This window comes from Myiozetetes cayanensis, unplaced genomic scaffold (assembly GCF_022539395.1).
Source record: "Myiozetetes cayanensis isolate MyiCay16 unplaced genomic scaffold, myiCay2020 scf3, whole genome shotgun sequence".
In the NCBI taxonomy this organism is placed as follows: Eukaryota; Metazoa; Chordata; class Aves; order Passeriformes; family Tyrannidae; genus Myiozetetes; species Myiozetetes cayanensis.
The window spans coordinates 37,584,495-37,600,246 of record NW_026087521.1 but is presented as its reverse complement, the minus strand read 5'-3'; the positions used below and the strand labels follow the sequence as shown (position 1 = coordinate 37,600,246).

Sequence of the window (15,752 nt, the reverse complement as noted above, 5' to 3'; positions counted from 1 at the left end):
CTAGTTGGATGTCATATTCTAAATAAAACCAATTATTTGGTTGACATCAACAACCCTGCTGAGGTATGTGATAATGGTGCCCCTTGTCTGTTAAGACAAACACATGCATTCTCCCCACAGTGAGCAGCCAAGCAGCCCTCGCCAGCCTAGGCAGCGGAAGAATGCGCCCCTATTCCCTGCCGCTTTCCCCCTCCGCCTGCCCGTCCCGGCGAGCCAAGCCTGTGAGAATACCCTGGCATAACTTCCTGGCAATAACCATCATTTTTATGTGGCTTTTGGGTAAACGTCAATGACTCATCTTGTATTCATGCTCATCTATGGTTGGCTTTTCAAAAAATTTTTTTCTTCTAATGTTCTGATCTGCCAAGCTGTGAGTAGTTTGCTTAACAATGTGCAATGCTTGGAGAACAGATGGGCTCTTTTCTTTCACCCAGTGGCATGCAAAAGTGAAATTTTGTCAATCAAACCTTGGTCGATTACGTTTTATTTGAAATGGCTGTTTTAACAGCTACTTTGCCACCCACCAGATCCATTGTATTTCCTTCTGCATTGGATATAACTTTATGACAAACTCAGCATAGAGCAGCCAGCAGTCTGTGTTGCAGTGGTACCTCACACAAGATCATCTCAAATTACCCTCCTGTACAAACACTTAGAGAAAGTTTGTGCCCTCTAAAATTTCCAGTGTAGACAGGAAAGTGGTTTTCCAAGCTTAGTAGCAACTCTGGAAATGGATACCCAGGTCTTCAAAATCACTATAGAGTTGAACACACTGCCTGACTCCCTTTTGCCAGGACTGGTGCAAACTCACCATTATTCAACCTACAAACTCTACTTAAACCCAGACAAAAAAAAAAAAAATTTTTTTGGGAAATAGCATTATGCTTTTCCATACACCATTTCATGAACAGCTAAGGAAAAAGATGAGAAGGAATGCTTCACGCTCCGCTGCTTCAGTTGTTCAGAGACTGCCTTTCTAGAGGGTTAACTAGTATAATTTTTTTCACTGAAACTTTGGTTGCTACCATTAGGAGTCAAAGAGCACATTGCTCAAATGCCACACTACTCACCTCCATGAAATACTAAGGGGAAGAGCTAAAATCAGAGCTAGCCTAGGCCATCATGACTACTGAGAAAGTCAGATCTGGGACTGCTGCATTCCATACACTCAGTTCAAAGTGCTCTGGAAGCCTTTCTGGCCATCTGTGCAAGAAAAAAGTGTTCGCTCCTTGGTTGACTGAAATACATATTTCCCTGTAGGTAAAAGAAAATGGATGTAACAGCTTGGACATTCTCATAAGTTGCTGGAAGAGCTTATCTTCTTGAAGGTGCTGATAACTGGCACAGTTGTTGCCTAGAGCAAGATCAGCACATGGACATGACAGGCTTTTGCGAGCTCTAAAGATGGATTAAAGCAGAATATTCACAAAGGTGAATTAAGCGACAGCAGCTGCTCTTCACAGGTCGGTCTGCAGGCAGCGGAGGGAGGGAAGCTCCCCTGGAAGTGACTCAGAGCACATCACTACATTAAACTCTTGTTCTGAATAACCTCCACAGGAGAGCCTCTGTTTCCCTTGGAGATGCCTGCTTCCACCATTTCACACCACTCGCCTTTCCAGCGGTGTTCCCTGGGCTCCTCTGCTGCCATGGGGGATACAGACCAGGGGAAATTGCTGTGAAATGCATTGCAGGTGGAAAGGCATACATGTTGTAAAGTGTGTTGAGTCTTCACAGACTCAAATGGGGTTTGATCTTTCCAATTATGAAACACAGATTACTAAATTCTGGGTTTTGAAACTCATTGCTAATATTTTAAAGTGAAAAACAATAACTGTATGGGATTTAAGCAAAGTCACATGCCAGGTTATGATGAGCCGCTTGGTTTGTCAGTTCCCAGCGCTACTTTGATAAATCACCAGAGGATTTCCTCATTGGTTGGGCTGCCAGCTATCCTGGGGTGAATACAGGAAACAAGAAGTTTTGTATTAGATTTTATGGGCTGGAGCCTTCAGCATGCCATGATCCCTCTGAGCCACACCAATTTGAACCAAGGACAAACTGATTCTGCTGAATCTCTGTGTTTATGGGCAAAGAGCTCCCCATAGGCACAAAACTGGTGAAGGCAATGTTCCAGATCCATATTTCAGACAGCACCCTGTGGCACAGAGAGGTAGGAGGATGGGAGATACATGGGAATACGGTTCCTCTGTGGCTTATCCCTTCTGTCTACTGGTTTCCTTTGAGCCTTAGTTACAGCTTCAGCAGAAGCTGCAGGCTTATAGACTCCTCTTACAGCTTCTAGGGCCAGCTGTCCATCACCTACAGCTATGCATAAGCACATTTACTGAAACATACATCTAACAAGGGCAAGAACTGAGGTCTTACGTGCTCTGTGGCACAGAAATGTGAAAGTGTTGCAGGGTGAGCCAGCTGATTGTTATCGTGCCTTTCGCCCAAGAGAGCCTTATCAGACTTTGCCCCCTGGAGCGTCTGGCACTGTCAGCAGCAGTGAGCTCGCCCACACAGCCCGGATGGACTCGGTGCAAGCAGCAGCCGTGTGGCTGGCTGTAGAAAGTTCTGTATCTCAAAATTAATTCGCCTGTGGTTCTGCTGACACCTTCTGATTGCGCTGCTCTCCCAGTAAAAGAAAGGGTATGCTGAAATCAATTTCCCACCCCCTACTCCACTGCAGATAGAAGACAAAAGATGTATTGCTAATTAAAATGTTCTAATCTGCAGTAAAGCAGTTTTGTAGGACTGATTTGAATAAAACTGATGATGCAGCCCACTCAGATCACTGGGAAACGACCTCTCTATTATGAAGTCCCAGAATAACATAGCCAAGCAATCTTGATTTCCTAAAATCTGTCAAAGGAAGAACTTCTCAGTTAGTTACAACATATATTATGGTTATTCCTGAAATGTCCTCTGCCTAATGAACAGCTGATATTGGCTAACCTCATAGAAATAAGAGAGAATTAGTACCAGCTGCAAAATGCATTCACTGGATAGTGAAACTGGCAGTTGATATTATGCCTGCTATAAATATTTTTAATTAAAAATTGTCTTCTGTCTCTTCAATTGGTATAATAGCGATAATGCTTACTGAGAGTTACTGAAGATGTAATAGGATTCCCCTTCGTGTATAGTAGAGCTATTTATTCTGCTGTAATATTGCTATAGTGGAAATCTGCATAATAACGTCCAGATTTTAGTACAAGAGAAAAATAGACTGCGTGAGTGGTTTATCTGTGTGTTTCAGAATAAGACACATGAGCATTGTTGCAAATTCCTAAATAAAAACCATGTTCAAATTCTGTCTACTCAGGTGTGACTTTAAAAGTATTTTAACAACCTTTTCTGGGGAATTTTTACCTTCAATCCATAGCCCTGGAACATTGTATGTCTTCGAGAAATAGTCTGCTCTTCGCAAGTTTAGAGGGAGCTGCACAGCAGATCCTCTTCTGCTGCTCTGACCAGGCCTTGCCGTAAGGCTCTGTCAGGGAGGACGGGGACTTGAGTGCTTCTCCTGCCCTGATTCAGAGAGCAGCAGCCCCTTTCTGCACGGCTCTCCAGGCACCCACTGTGCCAGGGCTGGGAGAGGCAGTGGCAGAGGGGACCCTGCAGTGCTGCAGCAGACCTGAGCATCTGGGCACCTGGTCCTCGCGTGGTGCTCTACTGTGACAGCCACATGCAGGCGACGAGGGACACCTCTTCCTTTGGGGAGCCTAGAGCCATTAGGCCAGCTATGCCCTGGCAGGCACAGGCCATGTTAGGCATTACCCAAATAGGATGGATACTATGATGATGGAGAAATCTGTTAGCTGTCCCTGCTAGGCCTTTGGGAATTTGTGATAGCCCTCCACACTATGTGGCAGACTTTCTGAAGCTGATAGAACCAATCACTTTCTCATCCCCTCCTGACTTTTCTTCCCTCTGAGTCTTTGGACCAATGTTGTGATTTAGGCACTTCCTCCCACTGCCTTCCTCAGCCCCCTGCCTTCCTCTTCCCCAGCTTCTGATACATCTACCTCTCAGGAGCACTCCCTTTAACTCTCCCATTTTTATTCTCCTGTATATATCTCAGAGGTCCTGGTTGAGCTTGCCTTGGTATGGTGTTTGCTTTCTGACAACTCCCAGAGGTTCAAGTCAAGACAAAAGCCTCATTCTGTCAGTCACTGTAGGAACACGTGATTAGACACATTTGCTGCTCGAAAGACCTTTTGATCTAAACCTGCTGCTTTGATTTCATAATACTGCTTAATTCCTTTCACAATTTGGCTCTCATCCCTTTCTTGTGCTCAAATTGACAGAAATTTTTTTGCAATCAAGCCATTCCCCAAAGATAACATCTTTTTTACCCATAGATTCTTCCTTCCTACCCTGGGTTATTCCTTCTGCCACAAATTATCATTGCTTTGCTTTTCCAGCCTGCCCTTTCAGATACTTTTATGATTTGCAGTACTCTCATTTTCCAGCTCCTTGTTATTCTTAGGGTTCAGCATGTACTCTCCTCTCCAATCTCCTTCAAAGGGAAGCCCTTGCCCTCTCACAGACTCAGCTATCCCTTAGCTGAGCTGAATTTATGATGAACACTGTTCCCTCTTCTTTATCTTTTCATGCTTATCTTCACAAGGGTCTTTATGGTAGCCACCTCTGAAAGCTTTACTATCACATCAGTGATACTTCTCCCTCTTTCTTGCAAAATTTTCTTCCCATCTTTCCAATCTCAAAAATAAACCTTATTTGTGTGTTAGCTTTTTTCCTAGGTTTTAACAGTGAAGGTAAGTTATTATTCATCTATCATGTCCTTTTGGTAAGGTGCAGATTTGTTTTCTGGTTAAAAGACAGCCCAAAGGGATGGGAATTAGCATATGTTCCTGTGGCGATACAGTAAGTCTCTTTCTTTTGAAATTCATGTTTTTGACTCCCACTTACTTGTTTGTTCTCATCTCTGATGAACTCCGCCTGCTTGGCCGTGTCCCTCTCTCCATGGAGAAGGCAGCAGCACCACTGCAGTGTGGTTCCTGCAATGTGGTTCCTGTCTGATCAGGTTTGTGAGGGGCACCGATACCATCATCTATCAGCACCTCTGCAGATCACTGGATTCAACAGCAAAGACAAGAACAAAACAAAACCAGAGAAGTGACTCACATTAGTCCCCAGAGAGAGAAGGGGAAAAGGGAAAGAGAAATGAAGACCACAACCCTATCCACCTGAGGGCACAGAGGTCATGTTAGCCAGATGGGGAATGAAACAAAAGGGACTTTTCTGGGGGTGGCTGGGCAGGGGGAGTTTATGTTTGGTTATTTTCACTTTGTCAGGCTACCTCCCAGTTTCAGTCACTCAATGACCTAATTTTGTTCCAATAATGAAAGTACTCTCTATTAACAGAAAAAGGAAAACACATGATTATTTTTTTCTCTTGATATTTTGATCACTTGCAAGGTTTTATATGACAGCTGATAATTTAAGAGCCTGTTACATTAGGAGAAGCTCTTGCTTGCCTGTGTGTCTGTTCCTGCCCTGTTGTAAACTAAAAGAATTAAAAACACCCCAAGCCAAGATAAATTTGAAATACAATTCTCCAGTTATTTCAATCAAAAGGCAGTATTGATTATTTAATTACATAGAAATGATCCAGATGCTGAGTATTTATTACAGATTAATGACTGTCCCAGAGTAGTTAATGGCCCTTCTTGCTGCCATCAACACAAGCTGCTTATTAATCCCTGGAAAACGGCTTGCATAAATCATAACCTGCTGTTAAAAGTTTATAAATAGATAAAAGTGTCACATGGATTTATGAGTGCTCAGGCTGAATGGGATCTGTGTGGCATTCCTAGTGAATGAATGCCATGTGCATGAGCTCATCTGATTGCTTGAATTATCACAAAATCCCAAGTCGCTCTTTTGGATTGGAAAATGGCATGTAAGAAAGTGCCAAGTGGCTGGAGTCCTATCTACTGACTAGGAAATAATTACTTCGCTGCATAATAAAGAGCACTGGCCTTTTTATCATATCGCCTGAAATGCATGTGAGGGAGGCTGTATGGCTGTGCTGTTTCATTCCGTTGTCTTGTTTTCAAGAGGAAAAAACTACACACACACAGAGCTGCCCCAGGTCCTCCCAAGCCCAGCAGTGAGTCCAGCAGTTGCAGGGGTCTTGCTTCAGGATGGGATCTGTATTATGCAGGAGCCCTTTGCAATTAGGTCTCTCCATCTCACACTGGGCTGTTAGAACACTGAACCCAGTACGTGCTGCCAGTGAAAGCTGCTTTTGGAAAACACTGTCTCTTGTTACTGGCACAGCTGGGAGGGCATGCAGACCCTGGCAGATGGGGCAGTTGAGGGCAGGGAGTCTCAGCGGTGCTGCATCCCAAATGCCGTGTCGTAATTGTGCCCACCACTGCACTGGCACTCACATTGTCCCTTCTGCCTGGGAGCTCAGTGTGCAGATGACCCAGCATGCAGAGGACCCAGCTCCTGTGGAGCTGCAGCAATGCCATCACAGTGCAGCTCAGCTGAAGTCACCTGGGCACCTGGGCAGTCCCTGCCCCCTCATCAGCCACTGTCCCTCCAGCTAGCTGTACTCAGGTTCCAAACCCTGCCAGATGACCAGCGGCTGGTTATTGCATTTGAGCAGTGACTAATAAAAATTATATAAACATGCTGTTGCCTGGAGACTGGGAAGGCTGCCTGGAGAAGTAGAACAGGTATGTGGGAGCACCCTGTTCCTACCAAGAATTTAGGAAAGTGGCTTCCCTGTATCCAACCAGACCGCAGATACTGAGGTAAGAGAAAAACATGAGAAATTACTGCCTCCTTCAAGGAATCAGAAAGGTGAGGACCTGAGACCCTCCTTGAATCACAACTTCCAATGCCTGTTAGCATTACTGCCTCTATTTTCTGTTATTTTAGTGGACCTGTCTCAATTATGCAAAGACACACTTCAGTGCAGCGCTGGACGGGAGAGGGCTGTTCATCCTTTGAAAAGGAGAAGTTGGGTGCCATGAGGCCCCAGACCCTTGCCCCTTACACCATACACTGTGCACTTCTCCTCTACCACAGAGGTTTGGGGGGCTCCATGATTCCCCTGCAGCAGCATTTGGAGCAGGGGCTGGGATGCAGGAGAGGGGCGGGCACATCAGTAAGCTGTTGTTGCCACTGCAGAGGTGTGAAATACAGGGTGAGATATGAGAGGTGTATACATGGAGCAAGTGCGCTACCCAAGAGGTTGGCAGGTTGGAGGAAAAAAATGGTATATCTCACCAGAGTCCTTTCCTGTGACCTTCAAAACTGCTTGTTCAGAGAGCACACTGCCTCACCCACTGCTGTGGAGGAGCTGTGCCACCTCCTCCCCTACACCTCTCCCTTGGGCTCCCTCCTCTCACTGCAGTCTGTAATTTTTCTGCACACTCTTGACATTCCAATGGACTGCAGCCCCTCTACCTCTCCCCTCTTGTCCTGTCAGGAAGCTGATTCCCGCTGCCAAACACTGCTGGCACACCCCTTCCACAGTCCACTCCCGTGATTTTTTTTGGTGGGTTACATCTTACTTACAGACAGAGTCAGACACTAAACAAGTGTTGAACTAAACTAATTATCCTTCCTCAAACTCTTCCCAAATCTGCTCTGCTGCACTTTCACAAAACTTGACCATTGTTCAGGTGAGAAATGCAGTGTGCATGTCATGCATTTTGTTGCATTCCCTTCGAGGACAAATGCCTCTCCAGGACCCCCAGTCCTTCCTTCGCATCGACGGGGTGCCTACACCTGGGCAAGATCCCCGTGCTGTGCTCAAGGGCTCTGCAGCACTGAGGGATACCAGCTAAGCAGGCAGTACCACAAGACTTCTGTATCCAGGAACTGAGAGAAGCAGATTTGCCTCTCTGTGCTCGTCCAGAGGCACCGAATCTTTCTGGCATTCGGCATCCAAAGCTCGGTGTCGGGCGAGGCAGGAGCAGGACACCCCCCATCCCCCCTCCCCCCGTGCAGTGCTGCGCGGGCAGGGGGGAGCACGTTCCCATCGCCTCCATCCTTCCCGTCTCCTCGCTCCGGCAGAAGCCCCAGGGCGGACGGCGGCTCCGTCTGGGATGCTCCACTTATCGTGGCGGCGAGTGCCATCTAGCGGGACCGGGGACGAGTAACCAGCCTCCCCAGAGCGCCGGAGGGACCTGCCAGCACCCTCTGCCGCGGGGCCCCCTCCCCGCTTTTGTCCCGCCTGTGGGAAAGCGCTCCCACAGCGGGATCCCTGATTGAAGGATATGGACAGATAGAAATTAAAATAAACGGCTAAAACCATGCACCAGCTGGATGTCAAGCGTGAAGGCATAAGGGATCCTGGAGTCCTGTTCGCTGTGGGAGATGGAGTGGGCGAAGGGCTGGGAAATAGATGGAGCACGCTAGGAAAGATAGGTGTCAGGTCAAAAGGAAAGTGTGTGGCCGTGTCAAAACTGATTTTTTTAATTAATATTTTCATTATGTATGGATCAGATGATAGAAATATCTTTCTCATCATTTTTAAGCATCGCAGAGAGCAGGCTTTTACGAACAGGTCTGATAAACACCTGCCAAAGACAATACCGCGTTGCCTTACAGTGTTCTTGCTCCTAAAGGTCTCCTCCAGTACTTCACTCCATTGGCTTTTTATGGTCTCCATAAAGGACAGAGAAGGCAACATTCTTGCTTTTATTGAAGAAAATGCTCAGTAACAGGTAGCGGGAGGGAAGAGGATGCAGAGCATTCAGTTATTCAACTGAAATATTTCATCAGGAATTCCTTTCCGTTAATTATGAGCACTTAAGTACTTCAGCTATTTACGTGCTTGTACATTTTATGTGCTTGTACGTTTTGACGAGGCAGGGTGGTTCTCCTATTAAGTTGCAGAGTAACGACAAAAAAAAAAAATCAAAACTGAGAAATGTGGCTGGAAAAGCTGTTTCACACGAAGGGGGAGGAAGCAAAGGCACGTTCCCGGTATCCTCCTCTCCCCCACACCGCGGCATTCACCTTGGGAGCCCCGGCCCGGCCCGCCCCGCCCGCTCCCGTCGGGCACCGCCGCCCCCCGCCCCTTCCGGCGCGCGCGCGGACATGGCGGCTGCCGGCGAGGCGGGCGGGCCCGAGCCGGAGCCCAGGCGGAGAGAAAAACAGAAGAACAAGAACAAGAAGAAAGCGGCGCCAGGTGCGGGCGGGGTACGGGTCACTGCGGGGCTAGTGGCTGGCGCGTCGGGAAGCCCTAGGGCTGCGGGTCCTGTCCGTGCGGCGCTGGGGAGGGTGGAGGCGGCTCTTGGGTGCTCGGGGCTTGTGGTGGTGCGCCCGCCCTCAAGGTACTCGGGTTCCTTGCCTCAGTCTGTGCCTTGTGCTTCTGTAATATGCTTGTTTAGTAATCTTTGATGTATATATGTATACGTAACCTTTTATCAACAGCGCATATCTCAGCGGTGGGGTTTTTTTGTTTGTTTGTTTGAAATATAAGTAGCTTAAAACAGCGACTTCGTTAAGGTCAGTAGAGATGCAAACCACATTCAAGAGAGTATTAAACCAAACTTCGTCCCTCTGCTTTCAGTTACCCTGTCTTTTGTAGGAGGAGATGTGTAACACTGATGCAATAGGAGGGGAAAGAAGCTCAACAGCTTTTTTTTTTTTTCTTTTCTTTTTTGTTATGCTTCTAACAGTTGATGAATCGGAACTTCTCACAGTGCCAGATGGATGGAAAGAGCCAGCCTTTACAAGAGAGGATAATCCCAAAGGGCTGCTGGAAGAAAGCAGCTTTGCAACATTATTCCCAAAGTATAGAGAAGCATACTTGAAAGAGTGCTGGCCCCTCGTCCAGAAAGCCTTGGGTGAACACGTATGAATTCTTAATAATTGTGATGCTGCACTTAATCTTTTGGGACACACATGTCTTAACTAAGCTTATAAAATTAGTGGAAGTTGCTTGTGTTTAGAATAAGCAGTGTCATTTTTTGTTGGCATCAAAATCAGTGAAGAACTGTGTAGCCAGACTTGCAGTCCTTTACAGATGCTCTTAGCAAAGCTCTCTGTTGGTCTTCTCATCCAGACCCTGACAGCTTTGTTCAGCACTTAAATTCAGGGAGATGCTTTGGGCCTTGTGACATATATTCAGTCTGTTTTTTGTTTGTGTGTGTGAATTTCCTTAAGCTAAAAGTTGCTTAAGAAATTTTGGAAAATAGTTCTGCATTCAGTATGTGGCATTCTGTTTGTTAACTGCTTATTGCTAAAGCCGAATTGTGAGGTTCCCATTTAGAGATTGATGCACTGTTTCTTTTCAAATACTGCAGTATGTGAATGCAGCGCTGGATCTAATTGAAGGAAGCATGACTGTCACTACCACTAAGAAGACTTTTGATCCATATGCAATCATCAGGGCTAGAGATTTAATAAAACTTCTGGCAAGAAGTGTTCCATTTGAGCAGGTTTGTATTAAATCCTGGAGGTTTGTATCTATCATAATGCTTATATTCTATCTTAAATTCCATTCTATATCCTACTCAAATTTTGTCCTATAAAAGAGTACATTTTGGAAATGTGATATATTTAAAGTAAATATATCTGAAAGCAAAGTGAGAAGAATAAACTGAAGTATTCTCTTGACTCTTATGAATAATAGATTTGCATTCAGATGATGGTTACTGCATCTTTTCCTTTTAGGCAGTTCGTATCCTTCAGGATGATGTTGCGTGTGACATCATTAAGATAGGCTCTCTGGTGAGGAAGAGAGAGACTTTTATAAAAAGAAGAGCACGGCTTCTTGGGCCAAAAGGATCTACTCTGAAGGTATTTCCTCTAAGTGTAGTAACCAGACAATTTTTACACCCCAGTTTGTGTAAGGTCTTCATACTTAATTCATTTCTTTTTTTGGTGTAGGCCCTGGAACTGTTAACAAACTGTTATATTATGGTACAAGGCAACACTGTGTCAGCTCTTGGACCCTTTAGTGGGCTAAAAGAGGTAAGGGGAGGTAGATGAGCTGTTTTGTGTAGCAAATGCAAACTTCTGTGCCCAGCTCTAGGGCAGGTGCTAGGCAAAGTCTGGCAACCTCAAGTATTTCACTGACTTTTCAGCTATGTGTTAGTAAGATACAGGACTATCTGTAGTCTTATTGTTTTAGCTGCTGAATTTTTTTTAGACTCTGAGGCCATTCTGTCTTGGAAGAAAAAATATTTATATATGTTTTAATAGCTACCTAGAAGAATGCTTGTCAAAAGCAAGTTCCTCATAACATCGTAAGATCCCTGGGAACATGACAGTAATATATTTTTTGGGGCCTGCTGGAATCTGTTAGAAACATGGCAATATTATTGATATTTCTAAAGTGCTGTGCCTTCCAGTTAACTGTGTGCATGAACTTTTTAAAGGCTGGATTCGATGATCTTGGAGGTCTTTTACAACCTGATGTTTATATCTCACTACTCTGGGGAGACAGAGGTGGGGAGAGGAAGCAAGATAATATAGCTGGTATTTTAAATGATTAGAATATGAAACACTTGCTGAGTTTCCTGTTCTTCATTTTGTGTTAAATACAGGTTAGAAAAGTTGTTCTGGACACAATGAAGAATATACATCCCATATATAACATCAAGGTTAGCATAGTCTACTGTGTGTCTTTGTTTACAAGAAAATACTATTTGTTCCCAGATAATTGTGTGTTAATAATTTGTATGTTTATGTGTGGTAATCTGTTTTTGAGAATTTCTGCAGTGTGCTGCTTTAAAAAATCCTGACTTTGACATCCTCCATTTTATTAGGATGTATTGCCATAATACCATTATCTGAGGAAGTATCAAAGGAAGTATGTATAAACTTTCTACCTTTCAACTGTTTGCTTGGAGGCACCTTCTCCAGTGCATTCTGTCCCCATTTTGAGATGTATGCATCTTTCTGGTTCTGCTGTACGTAATTAAGCCCCACGGCTCTCACTGAAGTGAGAGATGAAAGGTTTGGATGTAGCATATTCACTGTAAGGATGTCTAGTAAAATTTGTATTTTGAATATCTTGACTGCTACTATAATACTGTTTTTAATAACTTCTTTATGACATTCTGAAACTGCTGAAGACTCTGATGATCAAAAGGGAATTAGCAAAAGATCCTGAACTGAGGACACAAAGTTGGGAAAGGTTTTTACCTAAGTTTAAGCGGAAGAACTTGAAAAAACGCAAGGAGCCCAAGAAGAAAAATACCAAGAAGGAGTACACACCGTTCCCACCTCCACAGCCAGAAAGCCAGGTCAGCTGAAACTTTATTTGGTTATGTAGGAATGTAGCACGACTTGAAATCGTGTTCTTTGTAGAAAGAGGCTGGGAGGTTTTTTCTGTCAAGATCATGATTTCCTGATACTAAACATCTGGCTTATAATCCACAATTACTTAAGGCTTCTTGGTACTTGTCGTACATAGATTGATAAAGAATTGGCAAGTGGTGAATACTTCTTGAAAGAAAGACAGAAGAAACGCAAGAAAATGGAAGAGATAAAGGTAAAGTTGTACTAGTGCACTGTCCAGTTAAAAGAGCATTTGACTTGAATTTGATTTTTTTTGTCCTTTTTGCTTTACTCTACTGCTACTTGACCTTTTTATTGGTAACTTTAGGCAAAGCAAGCAGACGCAATCAAGAAAAGACAAGAAGAAAGAAATAAAGCTTTTATTCCACCGAAGGAAAAGCCAGCTGTGAAAACAAAGAAAGGTAACCTTTTTTTTCCTGTTCTATTGTCAATTTCTAGGCTAACTGACTTTGCAGATACAGCCTAGGAAAAAAAAAAAAAAGCTCATACAAAAAAATCCTAGTGGTCAGAGCCATGCCTAGAGTTGCCAGGGACAGTAGAAAGATCATGCAGCCAATAATTCTTTACCTGTAAAATTACAGTTATCTGTAGAATGGCCAATCTCAATTGGCTGTCCTGGCTACATCAATTTCTGGCTTTCAGTCTTATAGTGAAGCTGCCATAACTTTGACCTTCAAGTGGCTTTTCTAAAAAGAAACCTAAAAGCAGTATTTACTTGAAAACTTACGCCACAAGCATCTAAAAGTTAAAGTAAAACCACTATATTCAGAGTAAGAGCTTATGTTCTCAGATGATATTTTTTATGCACTAGAGAAACAAGTCTTCAGTTTTCTGGATTTATTGATTATGCTGCATATTCGTGGTATTAGATATACTATGTATGTTTGGTATTGGCTATGCTACCTGTATATTATTACACTATATTTTACACAATTTCTTATGAACTTTAAAGTCTGTGTTTCTTGAAAAGCATGTGTTCTGCAGCATTTATAGAGTACTATTTTTTTGTGACAGCAGTAAATTTCCAATGAGCCTGTTGATGACTGCACTGTCTCTCAGATACAGTGCTTTTCTAATTGATGTGTGTTTTGAGCTAAAATCCTTCAGTCTTCCAAGAATAGATGACAGAACTAGTTTGTATGTAGAGAAGAACTGAGATCCAAAGAAGACACCTGGTACCTACTGTTAGATGTAGGAATTAACTACATGTTAATAGGAGAGTTAGATCCAAACTCATGACTCATGCTCAAAAGAGTAAATACTGTCACTTAGGTGAATATAAGAGTAGGTTATTCATGTTGTTCAGCATTAAGTGTTTCACTTCAGTATTCTGTAGAAGTCTCTTATAAAGGTCTACATGCAGGGGTCAAAGATCTACACCATATGCCCCCAGTCCACCCTTCCCCATCCTTTTTCCAACAGTAGCCATTAATGGATGGCCAGGGACAGGCATGTTTGGGATCCTACCACTTTAGTTACTTGCAGAAAGACAAAATACCGTGGAAGATTTTCTAGGTATAAGCATTCAGTTATTTTCTTCTCTTCTTGTATGAGATCAATCACGCCAATAGACCTATGTCTAAGACAGTGTGTTTGTATTAATTTCAGAGGAGTACAGTTGTGTTCTGAGGAGTGGGGGATAATAGTTTGTATTGTGGCATCTGTGTCCAAATGCAGTTGAATGGGATTTTTTTATATGAGTGTTCTTCTTTGAATTCTGCTGAATAAGATTTGTAGATAATACAAGTTTCAACAAAAATGATTAGCTGAGCAATCTATAAAAACATTAGTGAACATAAAATGAGTCCTAACTAATGCCACAGGATGCAGTTTACTGTGTTTATATATGAAGTCATCTCTTAGACTGTTAAAATTTTTAAGAAGTAAAATTCCTGTCTGTTACTTTCATATTTCCTACTATGTAGCCTCCACTGAGAAAAAAATTGATATCGAAGCCATCAAGGAAAAGGTAAAGAATGCAAAGAAGAAGAAATTGGGAGCACTTCCTGAGGAAGAAGTAAAGTTAAAAATGGCAGCAGATGAAAAGAAAAAAAAGAAAAAGAAGTAATTAACCATCCAAGATGCTCACTTTTCTCCTCCAGTAGTGAACATTTTCATCCTTGGAAGACTGGAGACTTTTTGCTGTTGGTATAATGTGGATAAGAAAAGACTAGGTGGAAAGGTCATTCTATTTTCACAAGTACAGTTTAATTAGTGGACCTAAAGCAGCTGTGCAGACTTGCTAAAGTTGGTGAAGAAAATCTTGCTGCTATGGTGTTTGAGAAAGTAAGAGAGTTTAGATAATGCCCCATCTGCCTAAAGGGAAGGTTTCATAATAGAAACATTAGGAGTTTGATGTGGAGTGTTAAACTTTAGAGTCAGAGAACTCTAAAAAGGTGAAAGTTCAAGGTAATTCTTCTGTGAAAGACTACCAGCCAATATGCAGCCTCAGTTGTGGTGATAACTTCTGCTAAACAGGCAAGATTTTTTTACTGTATTATGCTTTTGTTTCTGTAAAAGCTGATTATTTTTGTGTGTCTTGTCTTGATGTTAATAAACTATTTTAATATATTGTTCTTAAGTCCTTTAATTCATAATCTACTGCCCAACCTACATGTCATTTTCCAGGAAACAAACTCACAGCTTCATATGAGAATTAGACAAACCATAATCTTCATTGATTACCATTAATACCATTAATAAACTGTAATTTATTAGCATTATCCTTGTGGGTTTTTAGGCAGAATGTGGTACAAAGTAAGCGTCTTTACAGAGGGAGTGTGCTGCGGGGAAAACATGAAATCATTTGATCTAGCTTTAAATAAATTTTTAATTTATGTCCTGCTTGCAAGAAGGTCTTAAAAAATTGTGTTCCTCTTTTTTTTTTTTTTGAGGCCCTGCCCCTATTTTGAAGGAAGTTTAGAGGGTGTTCAGTTTCCTGAAAATGCAAAATGTGATGAAATAAAAGTGCACCAGCAGAGCAACTGTTGCTTATTTCATATGTTTGAGATTAAAGAAACAAATGTAATGAGGAGGTAAAGCCACACTAATTTCCTGACTCTGTTAGAGCGTTTTTGCCAGGTTTTGGAATGTTGATCACCTGTACATGGAGTAGAAATGATTGTGCTAGAACGGTGCCACTTGCTTTTTTGGTTGGTGACCTTCTATTTGAAACTAGTAGGTGAAAACATAGCAATTTTTTTTTCTTACACATATAAATAAGAATTTAGAATATATGTGATTAGATAGCCAGTACATGTGTGTTGAGACATAGCAAAGGTGCTTGCCTTTCAGGGTAGGGCACAACATCAGCCTTAACACGCCTTTCAGTTATGTGATCATTTCTTGGCAGTTTGTTGTTAAGGGCAAAAAAAATCTTAGGGACTGCATTGTTCATCAGTGGCAGTTTCTTGTGTAATCAATCAGGAAAATACTATTTAAGCATA

General features: G+C 42.8%; 1 protein-coding gene across 1 annotated transcript; it reads left to right on the top strand.

The window, feature by feature from the left end:
• The first annotated feature begins 9,054 nt into the window (after positions 1 to 9,054).
• KRR1 (KRR1 small subunit processome component homolog) lies at positions 9,055 to 15,024 on the top strand. The gene is made up of 10 exons (XM_050324474.1): positions 9,055 to 9,184; positions 9,678 to 9,853; positions 10,305 to 10,439; positions 10,675 to 10,800; positions 10,891 to 10,974; positions 11,550 to 11,606; positions 12,081 to 12,251; positions 12,422 to 12,499; positions 12,614 to 12,707; positions 14,232 to 15,024. The coding sequence occupies exons 1-10, from the start codon at positions 9,094 to 9,096 to the stop codon at positions 14,372 to 14,374; spliced, it is 1,155 nt and encodes a 384-aa protein (XP_050180431.1). The 5' UTR covers positions 9,055 to 9,093; the 3' UTR covers positions 14,375 to 15,024.
• The last annotated feature ends 728 nt before the right edge of the window (positions 15,025 to 15,752 follow it).

Excerpts from the sequence above, each read along its gene's own strand:
- KRR1 (XM_050324474.1), top strand. The coding sequence starts at position 9,094 with ATGGCGGCTGCCGGCGAGGCGGGCGGGCCCGAGCCGGAGCCCAGGCGG. Across the intron at positions 10,440-10,674 it reads GAAGTGTTCCATTTGAGCAG|GCAGTTCGTATCCTTCAGGA; the intron begins GTTTGTATTAAA and ends TTTTCCTTTTAG. Across the intron at positions 12,708-14,231 it reads AGCTGTGAAAACAAAGAAAG|CCTCCACTGAGAAAAAAATT; the intron begins GTAACCTTTTTT and ends CCTACTATGTAG.